This window comes from Silurus aristotelis (assembly GCF_946808225.1).
Source record: "Silurus aristotelis genome assembly, chromosome: 5".
NCBI classification, from domain to species: domain Eukaryota; kingdom Metazoa; phylum Chordata; class Actinopteri; order Siluriformes; family Siluridae; genus Silurus; species Silurus aristotelis.
The window spans coordinates 12,494,467-12,515,604 of NC_139578.1; the positions used below are offsets into that span (position 1 = coordinate 12,494,467).

Below are 21,138 nucleotides of genomic sequence, written 5' to 3' on the forward strand. Positions count from 1 at the left end.
GCTGGATAAATTGAATTTGTAAAAAATAAAACATTACTGTTCTTTAGTTTGTTTTATACTCACTTCTCTCTCTCTCTCTCTCTCTCTCTCTCTCTCTCTCTCTCTCTCTCTCTCTCTCTCTCTCTCTCTCTCTCTTCTCTCTCTCTCTCTCTCTCTGTCTCTTTCTCTCTCTCTCTCTCTCTCTCTCTCTCTCTCTCTCTCTCTCTCTCTCTCTCTCTCTCTCACTCTCTCTCTCTCTTTTCAGCTCCTATCACACAGGGAGCAGGGGTGAACTTCACCATGGCGGACATGCCCAGCCAACCATATTACCATGACCTGAACTCAGTGAGCTTACACCGCTCACTGTCCTCCCCTCCTGGCAGGTAAGCACACACACTTCTGCACACACACACATACAGCACAAATGATCCCGATAATAAATCAAAGTCTTATATTTACACACATCCACCTAAAAACAGTGAAAGATCTGATTGAATATTTTACTCAAATCTGTTTTGTCTCTGCAGTAAGCGACCTAAGACTGTTCCAGAGGACAGCATGGAGACGAGTCCCACAGGCCCGGACTTTTACTCCTCTCCTAGCTCACCAGTTAGTCGACCCTGGCATGAGAGAGACCAAGGTAAGAGAGCAAAAGATTGAGGAAGAGAATGAGAGAGAGACAGATAGAGAGAGGGAGACCGAAAGAGATATCAAAGTTTTTAGAGATACAGAAAATACAGATAACTTTTCTGGTTTTCTTCCACCTCAGAGAAACACACAAGTAGGTCTATTAGCTACTCTAATCTGGTGTTCCAGTGTTCCCTGAGCCTGACAGATTCTGAAAACAAATTAAATCTTCTTCTTCTTCTTCTTCTTCTTCTTCTTCTTCTTCTTCTTCTTCTTCTTTCAGCTTCTCCCATTAGGGGTCGCCACAGAGGATCATCCGTCTCCATACCCCCCTGTCCTCTACATCTGTCTCTTTCAAACCAATTAAAAACAAAGAGCAACCCTAGTAAAATTTATATCATTGCTTTACATATAATCAAAAGAAGAGTGTGTGTGCGTTTCTGTATTATATAGACATTTCGCCTATTTTTGCAAATTTCAACGTATTTCAGCATTTTACTTTTATCCTTTTGTTCCTTTAAAAGATTTATGTGACTCCTCAGGCTACACACCTGCACACTGCAGTCTTTGTACATTTCTTAGCACAAACATGTAGCCAGAAACAAATCGGAAAACAAAACAGCAAGAAAAGAAAATCTCAAAGCAAGATGTACCAAAGCATAACATCTACTAAACATGCATTTTTGACATTCAATCAAAACCCAATTACTAGCATTTATCAGTCTAATGGCTAGCATTGGGGCTTTAAATGTACAGTCACGGTGTGAGGATTTTGTAAAATCTAAGGTTTAATACAGTAATATAGCAAATAATAGTCATTTACTGAACTCAGTAAATAGAAGTTTCATCTCTCAACAGTTTGCTGCAACATGAGAAAAAGAAAACACATGCCTAATAAATCCTTATCAATCTTCCTGAGCAAGCTGTTAAGTCAGACTCTAATATCCAGAACACATTTGATCATGTGACCTAAACCTCTCATCCTAACCCTCTCTGCTCTTCTTGGTTGAGAAATGTTACTCAATTTCTGAATCATCTGCAAATCAGTGCAAATTGTAAATATATGTTGGCATGCGATTAAAAATATTTGCATGCTTTGGTGTTCTTACCTGATAGTGGTCATCCACAAATGAAAATTATGCAAGGAGCTGATTCAGGATTTATGTTACAGCAATCTATTAGATGATAAAGTGATGCAGCACTCCCCAACCTGCCTTCTCATCTAGAACATGAACTATTTTTTTTGGTCTATAAAAATCAAATGTGTGAAAAAAAAAATTATATATGTATATATATAAAACACTTTTTGTTAACTGATTTAAAAAAAAAAAATACATATAAATATATATCAAGTTATATGCAGAATTTAAGTTTTTCTAATATGGCAAAAAAAAAAAAAATTATTATTTCGTCTACAAAATTAATTTCACCTTTTTTGAAGGACCGTAGAATAAACTATAAGCCTACACGTGGTCCTAATGGGAATGTGGTGCCATTTGCCAGTTCCTTGGGCCCGTACTCTGTCTCTGTTAGCCTGCTTTGTAAGGTTATGAGTCTTATTTTCCTTCCCTGAATCACAGTGATAAACTGGTTTTATCAACTTCCTTTTGCAGCTCATTGAACCTTGTTAACTCCCAAGTACTCAATCGCGCCGGTCAAAAACACAAATCCCTCACCGTCAGCCCTGTCTCAAATGCGTAGTACCACTTTGTGCTCTTTACAAACACTGCTTTTGAAACATTTCATTTGCCAGTTGTGCAGCTTTCTGCTCTGCTAACGTTTCTCCCCCACTGAGAAGGACTTGTTTGTTTTTGCTAGCGGTGATTTAAACCTCAGATAAGCCCACTTCTCTTGTGTTTTCACTTTCGCATGGTTACAAAAGAAAGACAAAGCCAAGTTTTACTGTGGGACAGCTTGTAATTGAAACAGGACCCACTAGTGTGCATTTGTATTTACCTATGGTAAAAGTACACAAAGTACAATTCCATTCAGAATTTACGTTTTAAGGTTAGCTCTTCTCTGCATTGCATATTCTTATCTTGAAGGTCCTTGTTCAAGGTGTTAAGATTGGGTTTGATTAAAAAGAAGCCATGAGGGTCAAGGTTGTCACAGTACCACTCGAGTTTTGTCTTTGTGTGTTCATTAACAACAAAACGACACCCAAATCTGATACACAAACTTATTTATGTTATGATTTTTTTATTTTATTTCTTTGGCTCCTGTCCAGACAACCAGTTTACTGTAGCTTGGTGAACTCATAACTGCCCATTGGGGTCTCTTGAGTAGTGTTGTCTTGAGTTGAGGAAGCTGACCTCTAACCCCTTTGTGTTCAGTTAACTTTTTGCGTGGCTTAGTAATTGATTGGCCACTGACTTTACTGTGGCGTGTGGCAGCAGTTAAACTTGACCCAACATCTTAAGTGACTGTGTTAAGGGGTCAAAGCCAGGCTGTGACCCCAGAGGTTAGGTGAGACACATGACCCAAACACCCAAGGGGACTGGTAAAGGGGGGATGGGTTTGGGACTGAAAGAGCGAGACAGAGAGTGAGAGAGACTGTGTGCTGTGGGATCAGAGGCAAGGATCAGAGGCAAGAATGGCAGGTGTGTTTGTGTGTGTGTGTGTGTGTGTGTGTGTGTGTGTGTGTGTGTGTGTGTGTGTGTGTGTGAGAGAGAGAGCATGAGAGAAAGAGAGAACAAGATGCAAGAAAGAGAGGAAAAGAGAGGCAGACAGGTGCAGCAGCGTCTGTTTGAACTTGTCCCTTGACGACTGACAGGTGGCCAGCATGTGGGAGAGAGAAACTGACAGAGAGAAGGAAAGAAGGAAAATTGCAAGTTTAAAAAATGTGTATGTGTGTGCCTTTGTCTGTGTGTGTGTGTGTGTGTGTGTGTGTGTGTGTGTGTGTGTGTGTGTGTGTGTGTGTGTGTGTGTGTGTGTGTGTGTGTGTGTTAACTTAAAACACTCCTCTGATGGGTTAGCTCCTCCCCGGTTTCTTTTGTTTTTAAATATTTTTGGTTACGTCCTTGGCTTAGCATGCTAGTGACATTAGCTTGCTAAAAGGTCGATATTGAGGGGTTAGTGGTGGAGTGAAGAGGGTGATGGCAGAGGAGTGAAGGGATGGATAGTGGAGGAGTGGACAGAGGGGGATAGTGAAGGGGATAGTAATAAGTGGAGAAGGATAGTGGAAGAATGGGGGATAATGCAGGAGTGGAGCGGGGGAGGTGAATGGAGATAGTGGAGGTATGGAGAAAGGGATAATGTAGGAGTGTGGAGGGGATAGTGGAGAAGTGAAGAGGGGGATAGTAGAGGTATGGCGAGAGGGAACGTGGAGGAGTAGAAAGAGGGATGGTGGAGGATTGGAAAGGGGGATTGTGGAGGAGTGGAGAGGGGGATTGTGAAGGATTGGAGAAGGGGATAGTGGAGGAGTGGAGACAAGGATAGTGGAGGATTGGAGAGGGGGATTGAGGAGGTGTGGAGAGGGGGATAGTGGAGGAAGTAAAGCATGTTCAGTATAGAGCTCATGAGAAAGAGGGATTTTAGAGCCTTTATAACAGGGGAAGGTTTGATATTAAAGCCATATGAGGCCATGACAGAAGCAGAGCAGCTCAGCCAACACACACACACACACACACACACACACACACACACACACACACACACACACACACACACACACACACACACACACACACACACACACACACACACACACACACACACACTTCATTTGCTTCTTCTAATGTAAACTTTGTGGAATGACTTTGACGTTGTTTGGCCTCCTCCCTGACACAATTCACAACCCCCCTCCACTTTTTCTCTCTTTCTATCTCTCATATGCACTGTGCACTCAGGGAAAAGTTTGATAGCAAACAGCTGCTTTCATTGGGAAAAAAAAGCTTTCCAAAAACTGTTTTGTCCCCATGTACATCCACACTCTCTTTAGCTAAAAGTTAGTGGTCACTTAACCATCCCTCCCAATTCAAGCATTAGTGAGTTCAGGACACACACAATCTTAATAAACCTTAAAGCATACAAATACATCTTATAGACAACAATTGTGCACTTTCAATTTTGTACATAATGTGTGGTAATGGGGCAGCATGGTACAGCAGCATTTACAGCATTTAGCAAATCCTTTTTCCAAAGTCTCTCTCTCTCTCTCTCTCTCTCTCTCTCTCTCTCTCTCTCTCTCTCTCTCTCTCTCTCTCTCTCTCTCTCTCACTTTATCACACTCATACACACATTCCTGAGGCAGTTCTGTTGAAAGAGGTGTGGTGACCAAATATTCCTCACGTCTACCATGTACTGTATACTGCCATATCTCATGCACACACACACACACACACACACACACACACACACACACACACACACACACACACACACACACACACACACACACACACACACACACACAGAGTTAAGGGTGTGATTACATAATTACCTAAAAACACAAGGTCATTTTATTCTTGCAGAATTTTTTTACAGTTGTCCTCTCATTATCTGTAGACGTTTATTGAAATATACTGACAGCTACTCTGTCTGTTTTAAACACACATACACATGCATGCACAAAGAGAAAGAGAGAGAGAGAGAGAGAGAGAGAGAGAGAGAGAGAGAGAGAGAGAGAGAGAGAGAGAGAGAGAGAGAGCAAGTGAGGAAATTCCCTGCATTCCGCTGCCTTTTGTCTTCATATAGCCACATATATTACCTTGACACTAAAATGAGGGAGAAGCATAGTGTGTATATGTGACTGTCTACAAACGGACTCACCTTAATGTTATGTTTTCTCAACGTACACATAAACAGCTGACAAACAACAGTGAGCCACACATTTAGATACATTAGTCTCCTAGCAGAGATCCACTCAGAGACATTTTCAAGCGTGAGAGCAGCATCTTCAACACAATGTTAGACAGCAAATTTTTCATAATCTCTAGAGCCTAGATGTAAAGTAATTTAAACGACTGGCTGTCATGGCGATGAGTAAAAATAAACAGCAAAGAAAAAGAACATGACTGCTGAAAGTTCATTCTGGTTCACTAATAATAACTACTATAAAACAAGCTGCAGGCTCTTTATTAAAAGTTCACGAAGGGCACATTCAGGGCTTTAGTGAAGCTTGGATTTATAGTTGCTCCTAAATGTGATTGGTCCGATGGATTTGTGCCAGAATCACATTCCATTCAACTCGGTCCTGATTAGGATTGCGAGCATGAGTCGGCAGAATCAATGACGTCAATAATTTTTTTTAAAGTCACTGAAGTACATTTTTATTGCCAAAACGTCCCCCAAATTACAAAAAGGGCTGTGGAATGCAAAAAGTTTATTATACACAGGTTGTATAATGTAGAAGAAGGTGAGGAGACAAGGCACACACATATCCAACAGAACTTTTTAAAATAAACGTCTTAAAAAACATTAAAAACATTCTATTAATATTTAGTTGCACCTGTACTGTTTATTTACTTTTATTATATATATATTTGTATATATATATATATATATATATATATATATATATATATATATATATATATATATATATATATATATATATATATATATTTTTTTTTATTATTATTTATTTCCTGACCAGCTATGTTTAACTATGTGTGTCTCTCCTGTAGCTGAGATATCCTCTCCCACTATGAAGAAGGCGGAGAAACCGCTGTTTAGCCCCACCTCTCCACAAGACTCCTCCCCACGCCTGACTACATTTCCCCAGCATCATCACCCAAGCCTAACCAGCGTGGGTCACAGTGGTATGTTTTCACCAAAACAAATTACACTTTCACACAATACATAGGTGGACCTGTTCAGTCAAGTACATATTCAAGATAAAGCTGCTAAAATTATACATCTCATCAATAGTAAACATGCCATTCCTGAAACCAGTCATATTAGATGGCAGGAACTGAAGATTGTATACTTTACAAAATAGAAGTATACAATATACTTATATATTGCACAATATAGAACTGTGATTAGTATTGGAGATAAACAAGAAAGAATGAAAGAAATGGTACAATTCTAATAACTTACATTTGTTTTTTATTAACCTCAAAGACATCTGAAAAGGACATACAAAAAGTACACAAGCCAGTCATGCTAAATACACTGCCAATCAAATGTTCTGACACACTAAATTAATTAATTAATTAATTAATTAATTAATTAATTTATTTATTAATTAATTTATTTATTTTTTCATTTTCTCCCCAGCCAAATTTAGTTGCCTAAATTTGTTTCTGAATCAAAATGTTCGCAGCATGTAAAATGTAATATTAATATAAATTTATTATTTAGACTTTAAATAAATATTCTTTACATACAAGAAATGTTTTAGAATTAACGAGTAGCATGAGGAGCTTTTTTTCTGTCAAAAGTGTATTGACACCTGTTTTGGCATCTTTTTTTTAAATGTGGTATTTCATAGTATAAATATCCCCTATCTCTTAAATAAAACAATAATTTGTTTATGAGCAGTTGTGTCCCAACTGTCAACTGCTAGTAGAGATCTTTTAAAAATATTACATATTGTAATATATAGTTATAGTAGTGAGTGTTGTGAGTAGTGAATTTTAAATCCAAAAATATCAGCTATGAAGAACTAATCGTATGTGATCAGGAATATAAATGTTCTTCAATTAAAAAAAAAAAAAAATCACAAGATCATTCCTGACTATAATAAAAAAAGAATTTAATTCTAGCCTTTTATTTACTGAAGGCATTAGCCAAAATATTGAATAACACAGAGAATCCTGTTAACGAATTCAATCCAAGGTGTTAATGTCTGAATATGTGTGCACTGGAATAAAAATAAGCACTGTGTTTACATGTGCATACATTAACTTTGAAATGAATATGGAATCAGAACAAGTAAGACAATTAGAGAAAACAGGATTCGATTTTGTTCTCGTGTTCTTAGTTTTTTTTTAAATGAAATAGACACCAAATTTACTGAAATAAAAAATGTTTTTTACTTTCACACAGAGCCAGTTCAGTGTAGAGAAAGTAATCTGTTAGTAATAACGGCTGACGCGTGTGTTTTTTGTGTGTACAGTGATCTCCACAAGGAGCCCTCCCCCTCACTCTCCACTGCAGTTTTCAGCTCCTGCCATCCTTCCTCCTGCTCCATCGCCCTACTTCTCCCATCCCACCATCCGTTACCCTCCGCACCTCAACCCTGCCGACTCGCTCAAGAACTACGTTCAGCCTTACGATCCGTCCAGCCCTCAGAGCAGCCAGGTGAGCATGACTTGCTAGCACACACAGGTACAGGTGGCTGTCTTGAAGGTTTAGATACTATGATCCTATCCATGGATGTGTGTAGGTGTACAGAAAAGTATCTTCTTTCCCAAAAAAAGAGAAAAAGTCCAAAAGAATGACACGTTTTAACATGTTTAGTTCACAGAAGCTCGAAATTACACAAACCCCCCCTGCTTTTTGTCATGTACTAGCATGTATGTGATACACTTACAAGTTGAGGCTGGTTTAGTTTCTTCCAGCTAGCCCTTAAAATGAAATGAGCCAGTCATTATTGTCAAAACTGTCAAAACTTTGTTCAGGATTTATCAAGTTGTTCTCTCTTGTTCTGCCTTTTCTCCAACTTTCTCCTTCGTCCAGTGTCTGTTTTTCTCTTCGTGTGATTCTTTGACCCCTTCTTCATTATTTACTCCCCCTGAGTCGGAGCTTGAGTTTGATTAACGGGACGCATTATTTTGGTACGGTAATTGACTCAGTTTAGCTGAAATCATAAGAGGTTTGCTCTGTTGGCTTCTCTCGCTCAGCTTTACATCGCAGAGCCAGCCAGAGCTGTGACCTCAGGAAAACTATAGTAAGAGCATTTACTGGGATATAGATAGAGAGTGGGACAGTAGCGGGGCATCTACAAAAACCAGTCAAGAACTGTTCGAATCAGGAAAGCTGTTGCTCATTGGCTGAATTTCCATAAGAGCACTTGGCCTTACATCTTTAACTTAGGATGCATTGCAGTGCATTTACTGTCTATATTTGAGTTTTAACACATTGGGTATTTAAATGTGATTTAAATTAATAGGTTCCCGAGATGCTTAAATGCAAGGCTTAAAACATTTGTCAAGCATTTATTAGTGATTTATGATTTTTTATTTTTATTGAATATCTGGTTAATGCTGAACATTGATCATACAGATAATAGTCTATTATACAGATATTCATGATAAATAACACTATTTACTTACTTACCTTTGAATATATAATAAATACAGTAAAACTAATAAGTCATATAAGTTTAAAAGTTGAAATAATTTTAAATGAGTTATTGTTTTTTTGTTATTATGGGTGGGCTGATTTGTTTAGACACTAACATAGTGCCTGCAGCCCCTATTAGGACTCCGCTTTGACGACTGACTCAGATTCTCGTCTGAAACCACTTTTAATGTCATCTCTGCCAAGCAATGCAGCCAGCCTCAGTCAATCTTAATTATATTCACAAAATGAAAAAAAAAAATTGACCTGTCTAAACATTTTCTTAAGTTAAACTTATACTCCCTTACATTCAGCATGATGCTGTCGGTATTTGATAGTTACCTTCTTTCCTCCTGGGTGTAAATTAATTTCGATAGATGGAGTAGGTGCAGAAAGTCCAAAAGAATTACAATTTGATTCATGAAGCATCATAAATCTATTCAAGGCATCCGGTTTGGTCAGGGTAGAATGAACAGGAGTGTGCCACCTTGCCCGCCGGCTTGGCCGAATTCCAGCAAAGGTCTGAATCAGAGCTTGTAACAGTTTCGGACCTCAGGGGTATCTAAGGCCTCCATGTGTCCACAAACCCCCTGTGAATACTTTAAATTTAGATCCAATTACAGACTGAAAGACACCCTAAAACAGTATCCCTCTTCTTATGTGAGCAAAAATATCACTTATGCGTTAACAAATGCACTTATTCAACCGAAACACATCGAAGTGCACATGAAATGAAATGCTTTTTTGCTTCTAATTCTACTATGGGTAATGGGGTTTCTCACATTTCTACACTGTGAGGTCAGGGTTATATATCCACCTCGAGCAAACTGTAGAGAGACTGGGCGAGGTAGAGCACATGGGGGCTGTTACTAGGGAGAAAGCGGCGGGAAACGATAAAGGTCATAAATATTTGGCGTTGCCGGGGTCCTTCGCTCGGCGGGGGGAACTCGCTCTGCAAATAACATGCTGAATATAATTGGGTGGACGGGGGCCAGGATGTTTTTATGCTTGCTTTAACGCAGATTATATTACACCCTAATTAAACATTCTATTCACATGGGGGAACCCCACCGTCCCCATTCTCTTTCATAAAGGCCCGGTTGAGGTTTGAACTTAGAGCCCCGCAAAGTGAATTCTGTAGCGTCTGTCTCCAGCGGTCGAATCTCCCCCGCCTCTTGGTTGCTTATGCTGTCTTACTGTGCTTTCTGCACTATTAATAATTGAGACTGTTGTTTAGAAAAGCCTGCACAAAACAAAATTTCAGTTATTTATTTTTTTATTCTCTCTGGAAGATGGATGGAGCTTTAGAAAGTTGCGAAAGAGATTTGTGCAACACAAGTCTTTAATATACCCCTGTGAGTTAATCTTGTGTGTGTGTTTGTGTGTGTGGTGTGGCAGGCGAACAGCAGTGGTCAAGTGGTGGGGAAGGTTCCAGGCCACTTCACCCCAGTGCTGACACCATCTCCCCACCATGGAGCAGTCAGACCCGTCTCTCTCTCCATGCCTGACACCAAGCCAATCACCACATCCTCAGAGGGTGAGCTCTCTTTCTCTTTCTTTCCCTCTCTCTCTCTCTCTCTCTCTCTCTCTCTCTCTCTCTCTCTCTCTCTCTCTCTCTCTCTCTCTCTCTCTATCTCTCTCTCTCTCTCTCTCTCTCTCACACACACACACACACACACACACACACACACACACATACACACACACACACACACACACACACACACACACACACACACACACGTACAAACCTGGATATACAAATAAAACTGAACTGAAAAAAAAAAACAACAACAACACACACACACACACACACACACACACACACACACACACACACACACACACACACACACACACACACACAAACTGCTATAACATAGTTTGTGTTCAGAAGGATCACATTTCAGCACTTGTTTTGCTTCAACATGTTTGCATCATTGTGTGTAATACGTGTATATATATATACATGTGTGTTTGTGTGTTTATATATGTGTGTGTTTTTAGGTTATTCAGCCCCTGGCACCCCTACCGCTAACCGTTTTGTAGGACTGAGCCCTAGAGACCCAGCCTTCCTCCACCAGCAACAGGTGAGATGCTACTCATCCCTCTCTCCTTTCCCTCCCTCTGTCCCCCAACCGTTTCCCAGTGCTTTCCTCTCGGCTCTTTCCAAATCCCCACCCAGCTGTTCAAGTCTCACTGCAGGTATCAGAACAGGCAGACAAGTAACACTGTAAATCAGAAAATCAGACGTGTCCTCTTTCTCTTTCTCTCATCTCTCTGTTTCTCTTTCATCACAAACACTTTGAAAGTGTTGGTGCTAATGAGTGTACTGAAGCGCACTGAAGTGCAAATACAGCTGTTAAGTAAATAATTATAATAGTTAAATTACAGAAAACTTAGCACATGTCCTAGCGCATAATCTCTGAAAATACTACTGACCCCAGTATAAAAACATCTCTCTGCCTTTTTTCTGTCAGCAATCTTGTTTAGATCTATGATTTAATACATAAAATTTATGATTTTATTTTTTGAATACACATTTGTTATGAAATTATTTTCTATTGCTTACCAAATAAGTTTGTGTCCACATGTTTAGATCATATAATAAGTAATGCTGTACTCTTAATTATGTACTCATAATTTCCAAAATTTCCTGTTTTGTTTCCCCCTGTTTCTGCAGCCTTGCTCAAAGTTATCTTTTAACACAGTGACATTTTTAGTGTAGGTCATCATCGGGGACAGAAACAGATTAAAATATATATATTTTTAAATACATAATATAAAAAACAAACAACAACAGAAAAATTATATATATATTTTGGAGTGTTATACTGTTTGTACATGCTGTTATTCTAAATTTAAATATTACTTTTATTTTTTTTCACCCCACAATGAATTAATTCATATTAATGAATTAATTGAAAATGTTACTTTTATATTGATAATTAAAAAAAAAAAAAGAAAGAACTGGTTTGACTTATATGACGTTGAGACGTATAACTGGTAGAAACAGTTTTGTATGTGTGTGTGTGTGTGTGTGTGTGTGTGTGTGTGTGTGTGTGTGTGTGTGTGTGTGTGTGTGTGTGGCAGTTCTGTTCAGTGGGAAAGGCCCGGTTCGAGGCTAGATTTTTCCACCCTCCTCTAATTGAATTCATCTGCACGCGGCTTCATAATAATTAGTGGTTTTCTCCTGCCTTGCTCCTGAGTTAGAGTAATGGCAAGCCTTGGCTTTTATTGCTTTTTGGTTTGGCAGAGCTGGACGAAGACTGAGATATGTGCTTCTCCCCACCACAGATGTACTGTAAAGCACTGAGCTTTTTAAAAAGACGACAAATTTTTTGCTCATTGATTTTTTTTTTCATATTCCAGTGTGTGTCCGCCATGAAACCTCTCTTTATTGTCATGCCGCAATTATCTTAAGTGTTAACATGTTTTAATTCTGCCAAAGCTTGGACCATTATAGATAATTACATGTGGATGAAAAGAATGTTGAAATAGAGGTCACACTTTTATGGTTAGAAGATAGATGGTTTGATAAAACGATGGAGACAGAATCAGAGAGAGAGAAAGAGAGACAGAGAGAGAAGGAGTGAGGTATGTACGCATGGTTGGAAGAAAGTGTCACCTTTTAATGTGAGGAATCTCACGCGTGCAGATGTGCAGTGGTTCTGCTAGTGTTTAACCGCCTCAGCTGCGCACTTAATGTCTTTCGTTTCAACCACAATACACCGAATAAGGAGAAGTGCCACAAACAGACAAGGTAATATATCAGCTATTCATTGTGTTTATGTAAGCCGGAGCTTTTATGTGCTTCTGCATAGTGATTTGTATAGTGCAGGCCTGACCCATGTCGGACTTGTGGCTTTTGAGGCACCTAGCAGGGTAAATAAAGTCTCGGGTATACCCTGGCCTTTATGCAGGGTGATCTATCATACGTTATAATGAGTTGTATTGACACCTGCATTCCCCTGCCAGGCCTTTGTTGGCCGTGTGGTGTAACACAGGGGCGGTATGCATTACAGTCGTCACCGGGGAGTCACCTTACAGTCGTACAGCCGGCCCTTCCCAGCATGCTGTGGGGCTTGGCACTCCCTGTAGCCATGTCTGCAACCTGAGAATGAGTGTCTAGACTCCAGACGCTCGGCAGGGCCCACTCACTATGCCGATGCTCGCTCCTCTCTGTTTTCTCTTTATCTCTCACGCCGCTGCTCCTGTTTATGCTTTCTTTCTATTCTTTGTCCTTTGTCTTTCTTCTTTTCTCCCTTTCACTCAATTGCTTTTAGTATCTCTTTTTTTCCCATGTCTCACTTTCCTCACTCTGTTGTTGTTGTTTTTTTTCTCTATCTCTCCACTCTTGACTTGTTAACCCCCAATTAGCCATTAAATAGAACGCAGATGGAGCTATTAGTGTTCAGATACTTATCTGAAAAAAAAAAGACTAGAGAGTAGACACATGTTACAGGGTGTGCTTGCATGCACATATATGCATGCTCACCTTTACTTTTGCTGATATAACAACTGTTTGAGTATACCTCATTTGCAATAATTATCAGTGTAAAGAAGGGCCTTATAAGAGCATCATTGGATGACCGAATTAACAGATTTTCCAGCCTTTCCAGCCTTTTAATCTCAATAAAAATAAATGAGTTGATTTCCTTAGGCAGCCCTGAGGCACTCTTTGCTTTTTGTCTTATAAAAATACTTACAGTATTAGATCCAGTTTTCAAAACCATAATTAAATTTTATATATCTCATTTCATTGTGCTAACAAAGCAATAGTGCAGGAATGAAAATATTTTTAGGCTCTTTTTAAAATACCAGCAGTTAAAAAATGCTTGTGGTTAGAAATCTCAGTAATTAGTAACTGGCAATCAGACACTTTATTGATCTGTTGTATGAAAGCATTGTTACACTGGCAGTCATGTGGCAAACAATGACCCTGGGCAATCTCACCTTTGCTGATATTTATTGCAACAGCAGTGCACTGTATACAACAGGTCTATAAACAAAGAATGACTATTGTTTAACTGATATTTTAGACACAGAATGGCAATTAAAACATTTTCCAAGTAAGCCACTTCTGTACTGACAGACTGCACATGCCAGCGGCATGGTACAAAGAGCAAAATAAACCAGTGCTATTGTACTAATTATCAGCAATCCATTTGGTCCAATTAAATTAGTGGACCTGATTTGACTGTTCCATCTATATTTTGTAGAATATGAGCCATTTTAGTTGTGAGGACAATATAATTGTGTCTTGTTGTATCAACATGTTTCACATACTTATCCATCAACTTAATAATGCTGTACTTATCTAACATATGACATACATCCAGAGGATTACACACAAATTTTTAAAGATTTTAGGGCTAATGACCACTTTCCCATGATCAGCTCTTCAATATTAATTGTCATTGTAATCTACACACAGTGAAGAGTAAGGACCATGCCCTTGATTCCAAAATACCGTAAGAGAAACATTTATGCTTCTTTGGACCCATACCGCCTTTTATAATGTAATAAATAAAATCGATGGTCTTACAGATATTGCAGGTAACATTATGTGTTATTGAAATTCAGTAGTTTTTGTAAACAATTAATTATGTGCACACGGACCAAAATAAGCTGAGCGAAAACACTTGACAGACATGTAGGCAGATGGTCATAGTGTGTGAGTGTTACAATGGCATTGTTGTTCCACTAGGCCCACTTGGAACTTGCTTCTCACCCATGTACTCTTGGGGAAAAATAACAGGTGAATTCACATATGTAAGTAGCAGCACACATACACACAGAGAAGCCCAAACACCTGCTCCTGACTGAGGCCCCTGTGTAAAGTGCTCATCAAAACACCAGCGCGGAAAAGATTTCATTATCCGTTCTCCCTGAGGGCTTCTAACCCTTCTTTTACTCGCTCCCACTCTCTTTTCAATCCCAGGAGAAAGCCGCAGTCTCACTTCTGGGACTGATCGCTGATCAAAATTGTTTGGTTTTATCTAATGGTAGCGCGCTTATCCAGTCCCCACACACAGCTGTTCATTAGCGCTAACTTGGCTGTGATGCACCTCTATGATCTGGCGCTGCTATGGACAGATGGCACCTACAACTCCAGAAGCATTCACGAGAAGCTTACCAGCTCCTAATTGATGACCCAAGTCTGCATGGTTGGGCCGTGCTGTTGTTATTTACTTGACACTGACATATCAGGTGATATTTGATCAAGCTGCACCTCTGTGAGTAAGATAAGCTTCGGAATCAGTTCAGCACGAGCACGTTTGCAGGCATATAATTACATTTGGTAGGAATAAGCCTTGGAAAAATAAGGGCTTTGTTGTTTCAGGTGTCCAAATGGAAACTTCTGCGTTGTCAGTATAGATCATATGTTGCTACAGAGTGAACTTTAAGAGTGCTGGGATGACAGTAATAGACTCTCTGTTCTTTTTCTCCATTTGTTTTATTTAGTTGTTGAGGTGCAGTTTAAATTCCTAGAGAAAAGTCCTCGTGTGAACTCTTTTCCAGGACAGGCGTCCTTGAACTTCAGTTTATGCATCCACACTAATTACCGCACTTGTGGTTTCTTTTCAGCACATATTGTGTGTGTGTTTTTTTAATGTGTGCGGGGGGGGTCTACCAAAACAGGACGAAGGAATGTCTGCCACTGTAACTGTCTGATAGCTGACCTCGACTTCGCCCAAAGCCATTGTTTTCTGGCTTTAGCACACACAAGCACATACACGCACATGCACACACACACACACACACACACACACACACACACAACACAAACTTGTGTGGGGAAGTAAATTTGGCAGCTGTACTGATGGAGGTGGATATCCGCACACTAACAGTGTGAAACCGAGTCCCTCGAGTTCTGAAACAAAAAAAGCTTACTATATCCCATCAAACACTACGTTCTAATACATGCTCAACTACATGCATGTAAATGAGTTCAGTTGTCATTTTTATTTTTTTTTTACCACTAACCATTCAGTGTGAAGTTGTATTTATCCTTCATACTGGCACCTGCCATATCTGGGCTTCTATACGAGCACTGAAATTCAAATAATTTCCTGTTCAGTGTTAATGCTTGTGCTCAATCTGCTAATTCATGTGGCTTTCACTCTGGGAAATGGATATTTTATCCAGCCAAGTCTCTTTGGGTCAGCACTAAAGCATCTGCAAGAGTAAACATAGAAAATCAATTATTTGCCTTACTAGATTTATCGCAGTGGAAATGGATTTGCGTTGGGAAATGGTGCAGGCTCAGTTCCAGAAATGGCTTGCGTTATTGACTGAAAATAAGTGCCATTGAATATTCAAAGACTCTACAGACCTGATTAAAGCTTGTAAAGAGCCTGTGCATCTGATAACAGACAGTGCTGCAGGTGGACAAAAAGGATGGCACTATATTCTGCCAGGAATGGAAGGAAGGGAAACGAATAGACTGATGAAGTTCTGCCTTTTGTTGCGTTCATGGCACAGAGCTCTCGGCATTTTGTTGGTTTATTAGACTATACTTTTGCACGTTGCTGCAATTTCATTCACACATCGTCAGTCCGCGTGTGTACGACTGTCTGTAAGAAAACGTTGGTGTGCTCTTCTCTTCTACTCCATCCACATTCATATTTGTAAGGGTTCCACCGGTCGGCATTAAAAGCCAGGAAACATATTTGACACCAGGCGGCATGACCATACTTCAGTCAACCCATCTGCTTGAACATGTCTAACAGCAGCTTACATGACGAAGTGCATGCGCCAGATGGAACGCACGTCCCTGTTCCCATACAGAAGCATTTTGGCACAGATGAATGATATCCATGTAACCCAGCCCTTAGTTTTGTAAACTAACCTCTTCTTTTGCTTCCAGGAAAGTTAATGGTTACCCCATTAATGTTGCATGCTACATATAACATTTGCTGTTTCTTAATTTTTTTAGGAATTTTTTTTTCCACAACCCTGATTAACTATAATGTTTGTGAAATTAGGAACTAGGTTCGTTTCATTCTAACCTGTGGTCCACAAACTGAGTGTAAAATTGATAATTAAAAAGATTATCATTTAGACATAGGATCACATGTTTAAAGAACAATATCATATAAAATAAATGAATAGAACATAACAATATTTTATAAGAAAAAATATTATATGTGTGTAGTTTTGGCACAGACTGCTCCTGGCCTTGTTGCATGCTAAATGTGTCTATGTTAGTACCGTTGTGCTGGCCCCGTTGTCTGACTGAGAGGTGTTTGATTGACAGCTGAGGATTTGTGACTGGCCCGTGAATCAAAACGTCAGGTCTTATGGCTCAGAGGAGGCTTTGGGGATTTCTTGGCAAAGGTAAACGTTTCCTTTATTTTCAACCCACCTCTCCATCAAGTTTTTACTTTTGTTTTTGTTTTGTTTTGCTTTTGTCGCAACCATGCATCATTTATTTATTTATTTGCTTTTGTAAATACACACTTTGAATTTCACCCTGTTGATTTTTTTTTTCTTTTTCAAACCTGCATTCTGCTATGAACAGTTTCATTGAACAGATCTTCATAAACAAAAATTGCAGTTACAGGGAAAAATCTGTACACCTGCTACTTCATGTAGTTATTCAATCTGCCAATTATATGTCAGCAGCACAATGCATAAAATTATGCAAACATTGTTCCCATTATTCAACTGTTTAGATTTTCCACTCTTGGAAACTCGAGATTGTCTTTTATCCCATCCGTTTTAAGGGTCGTTTGTGTGTTCTGAGATGACTTTCTGCTCACCATGTATAAAAAAAAGTGATTATTTAAGTTAACATAGCCTTTCTGTCAGCTTGCACTGCTGCTGCGTGATTGGCTGATATTTGCATGAATAAGCAGATGTACAGGAGTTTCTAAAAAAGTGAATAATAATTCTGTACTTATCTAACTTTATCCAAACGCTTTCACATGTAGAGCAGTATCAATAAAGGAATGGAGACTTTGATCGATATTCTTTTAACATTCACTGGTTTGTAGTTTATGTTTGTTTTTTTTGGGGGGAAATGAGAAAGGGGCAGCATGATTTGGCAACTTGGTTGAATGTAGGTCATCTTGGAACTCTGATGTGTGGAACAAAGTCCACTTTAAATTCCAAGAAGTGCATGTCAGACATGACCTGAATATTTACACCTTCACTGGAACTTCAGATTACATCCTTGATGAACACTGGTGCAGTCTAACACATGAGAATGTGTCAGAAGCGTCAGAGAATTTTTGAAGCTTGTGTCAGTGTATGTTTTTCCTGAGTGTGCCTTTAGTTCAGCTTTAACTTTTGCAATTGATTTTTTTTTTCTTCCACGAAACTAGGTTCTGGAAAGCAAATGAAAAAGTAGCTTTTAGTGAAATTCCAGTGTTACTCATATGCTTTAAAAAAACGCAGGACTGAATCCAGGATCATATTTCTTACTCCTTTTTTGCATTAACACATACTTTTCATGCTTCTAGAAGGTTAGACCTTCTCAGCACACAGTATAATAGACTTACAAGTAAACCTTTGTAAGGTATTAGCTATAACATATGAATTAATATTGCATTTAGATATCATATAATCAGGACAATAATAGAAAGTTAGTGTGTGTTGCTGTTAGTTAGATGCTATGTTAATGGATTAGCTTACCATGATATTATTAACTGCAACTTTTTTCATATTTAATATCTGGTTTTAAAGCAGGGGGTGTGTACATATGTGTGTACTTGTGTGTAATTGTTTGTGCATTGCTTATATGTTCAAATTTGCTTTTGCCACATTTGTCACTAAGTAAAGATGTGCTTTTATAATTGGCCTTCTATTTGTTTTGGCAGTGAAGGGTTTTTAAACATCTCGGAAATTCATCCTACACTGCCAAAACAAATGACAATTGCACAGCGTTAAACAAAATAACATGTTTGAATAATTGTAATACAAATAGTAATAAAAAAGGGACTTGCATTACACTTTTACCATCAATAGGCATCAAATTTCCACAGAGCACAGGATGTCACAATCGTTGAAAAGATTTTATTAAATATGGAAAATGGATTGGTATATTAATATTAATGTAGAGTATTTACTGATTTTGGGAGATGGCCTATCATCAACTATATCTTCTTCTATCTCTTTACTTTTCATGTCATCATATTATACCATGTTCATCAAGTATCATCTGACATCACAAGTTTTTTTTCAAGCTTACACATACTATTGTTACTCTGAATTACAATTTATATGCTTACAAGAACAAGAAATCATTTCTACCCTCTGTAGGTCTATAGAAACAGACAAGAGGAGAGAATGTAATGAGCAGGACCTACCATACAGGGTAGGTTATATAAATTCTGGGCCTTACTGTAAATGTAGAACGGTGGATTTTGCCCTTGAAAAATGACAGACTAAAGTCTCTGAGTACATGAGTGTCTGTGAGTTTTTTCGAAAATTTACATCCAGCTGCTCGGAATGTAAATTTTCTAAGGAAACTTACATTCTCACTCAGCTTCTCTGTATTTATTTATTTTATTTTTTCATTTATTTATTTATTTTTTGGAGCTGCTTTCTCTCTCTTCAAACTCCTTTCCTGTGGCTGGACAAAGCTTTGCTCAGTATTTCCTCTTAGCACTTACCCTATAGAGGTATACCAATCAGAATTCTGACCTAAGGGTCTCTTTCTGTAGATTTGCCCATTTATGCAATAATGGAGAAGCCACTAAACTGTTTAGATTCAACATGTGCTTTTAATGATGCTCCATTTTCCTGTGGATTTTCAAGATAGAGTCCCACATGTCAAATCTTTCGAATGTATATAAGATTTAGCCTTTTCTAAAACACGTGTCATAAACCGAGTAAGTAAAGCAGAGGAAGGAGGCAGAGTTGGATATAACAGAATGGACTTTCGATTCACTTGATTTTAATCCAATCAAGATGCTCTGGAAGGAGTTAAAAAAAAGTAAGAGAGAGAGTAAGAGTCCAAACAGCTCCAAAAATCACATACAAGTCCTTCAAAAGACACACAAGCATCTGTAAAGTATATCTCAAGTTACTTTTTGTTTGAAGAATGTTTGTGCATCAGTTACATCTGCTCGATTTTTCTGCTTCTGAGCATTCAATGGTGTGATCGATTTACCCCGTCATGGTTGTTACGAAGTTACAAGAAGACAAGAAAAATACTCATGTATTTCTAATATGTAGAAAAAAAGGAGTGTCTCCAAACTTTTGAGGCTAATGTATGTAAATGTGATTTTTTGTTCACGTGTGGATGGGGCTGCAATGGCCGTGACTCATGCATGGTGCTATATGGTTCAAGGCAAATTGAATTGGACCCAGCCTTGAGCACTGCCATCCTACAGGAAATGGGGTCAGCTATCCATTAAGATTCCATTAGATAATCTAATTTAGGGCCTGATCCCCAAGCGAAGCATGCTGTATGCTTACCACTACAGCCAGGAGGATTTTGGTTTGACAAAAAGATGTGTCCGGGCCAGCCATGAGTGTGGAGGGCGATTCAACAGTGTAGAATCTGATCAAGTCAACCACGCGTGAGGAAAAGTTTTTGTTCCCGTCTCTCCCCCTCCTTGGGTTTCTGTGGATGGGGAGCTGTCATGTATTAAGCCATCTGGTATCCAGGGGAACCAGACATTAGGTAATGCCAGGCTCAAGTTGAAATTGTTAAATAAGGGGGTGGCACCCCATGCGCCGCAGTGATCAATCGGCTGGGCATTCTGCAAAAGCCAAGGCTGGGGTTAAAGCAAGGAGTATGGGATGACAGAAGGGTTGAAGACCATGTGCACTGAGCTTACAAAGTAATCCCCTGCTGCTTAGGTCTCCTGTGTTCCTGTGGAGTGAGTAGTATGTTACAAAAAGAGAGAGAGGGACATAGAAAAAGGGGATAAAAAGCTACCTTTAAAAAAAAAAAACCAAAAAACAAAGCCAAACCGCTGCTGAGTGTTTCCCTCCTCTGTGCTCTCTTTGTCCGGCAAGGTAGGAAAAACTTAATCTCTCATTTCCTGTCAGATGATTTCTAGCAGACCAGAAAGAGGAGAGTGCAAGGGGAGGGAATGGATTGGGGGCAGACGGAAGCGGAAAAAGCTATGGAGGAAAATGGAAAAATAAATTGTTGATATAGTTTTATGTTGCACTGCATTTCCTTCCTTTTTTCTTTTTCTTCCTACATATCCCATGCTTTGTAAATTCTGACCATGTTTCTGGCCATTGAATCGTGAACTTTGCTTCTATTGTTTTAAGTGACGTCTAGGCCTCTTGCTGTGGGAGATTTGTATAAAATGCAGACTAAGTCATTAGCCACAT

At 39.0% G+C, this 21,138-nt stretch overlaps 1 protein-coding gene across 12 annotated transcripts in view; it reads left to right on the top strand.

Moving 5' to 3' along the window:
- LOC310726552 (nuclear factor 1 B-type-like) overlaps positions 1-21,138 on the top strand; it is an 87,757-nt gene that overhangs the window by 58,203 nt on the left and 8,416 nt on the right. For 4 of the 12 annotated variants that reach the window (XM_083542254.1, XM_083542260.1, XM_083542259.1 and 1 more), the window contains exons 5-12: positions 245-362; positions 507-619; positions 6,234-6,368; positions 7,670-7,854; positions 10,234-10,372; positions 10,843-10,925; positions 17,099-17,178; positions 19,105-19,159. In XM_083542254.1, the coding sequence (XP_083398380.1) occupies positions 245-362; positions 507-619; positions 6,234-6,368; positions 7,670-7,854; positions 10,234-10,372; positions 10,843-10,925; positions 17,099-17,178; positions 19,105-19,159 (908 nt within the window). The remainder of the gene's footprint in view (positions 1-244; positions 363-506; positions 620-6,233; positions 6,369-7,669; positions 7,855-10,233; positions 10,373-10,842; positions 10,926-17,098; positions 17,179-19,104; positions 19,160-21,138) is intronic. The other 8 variants (XM_083542258.1, XM_083542263.1, XM_083542261.1 and 5 more) reach the window with 2 other exon arrangements.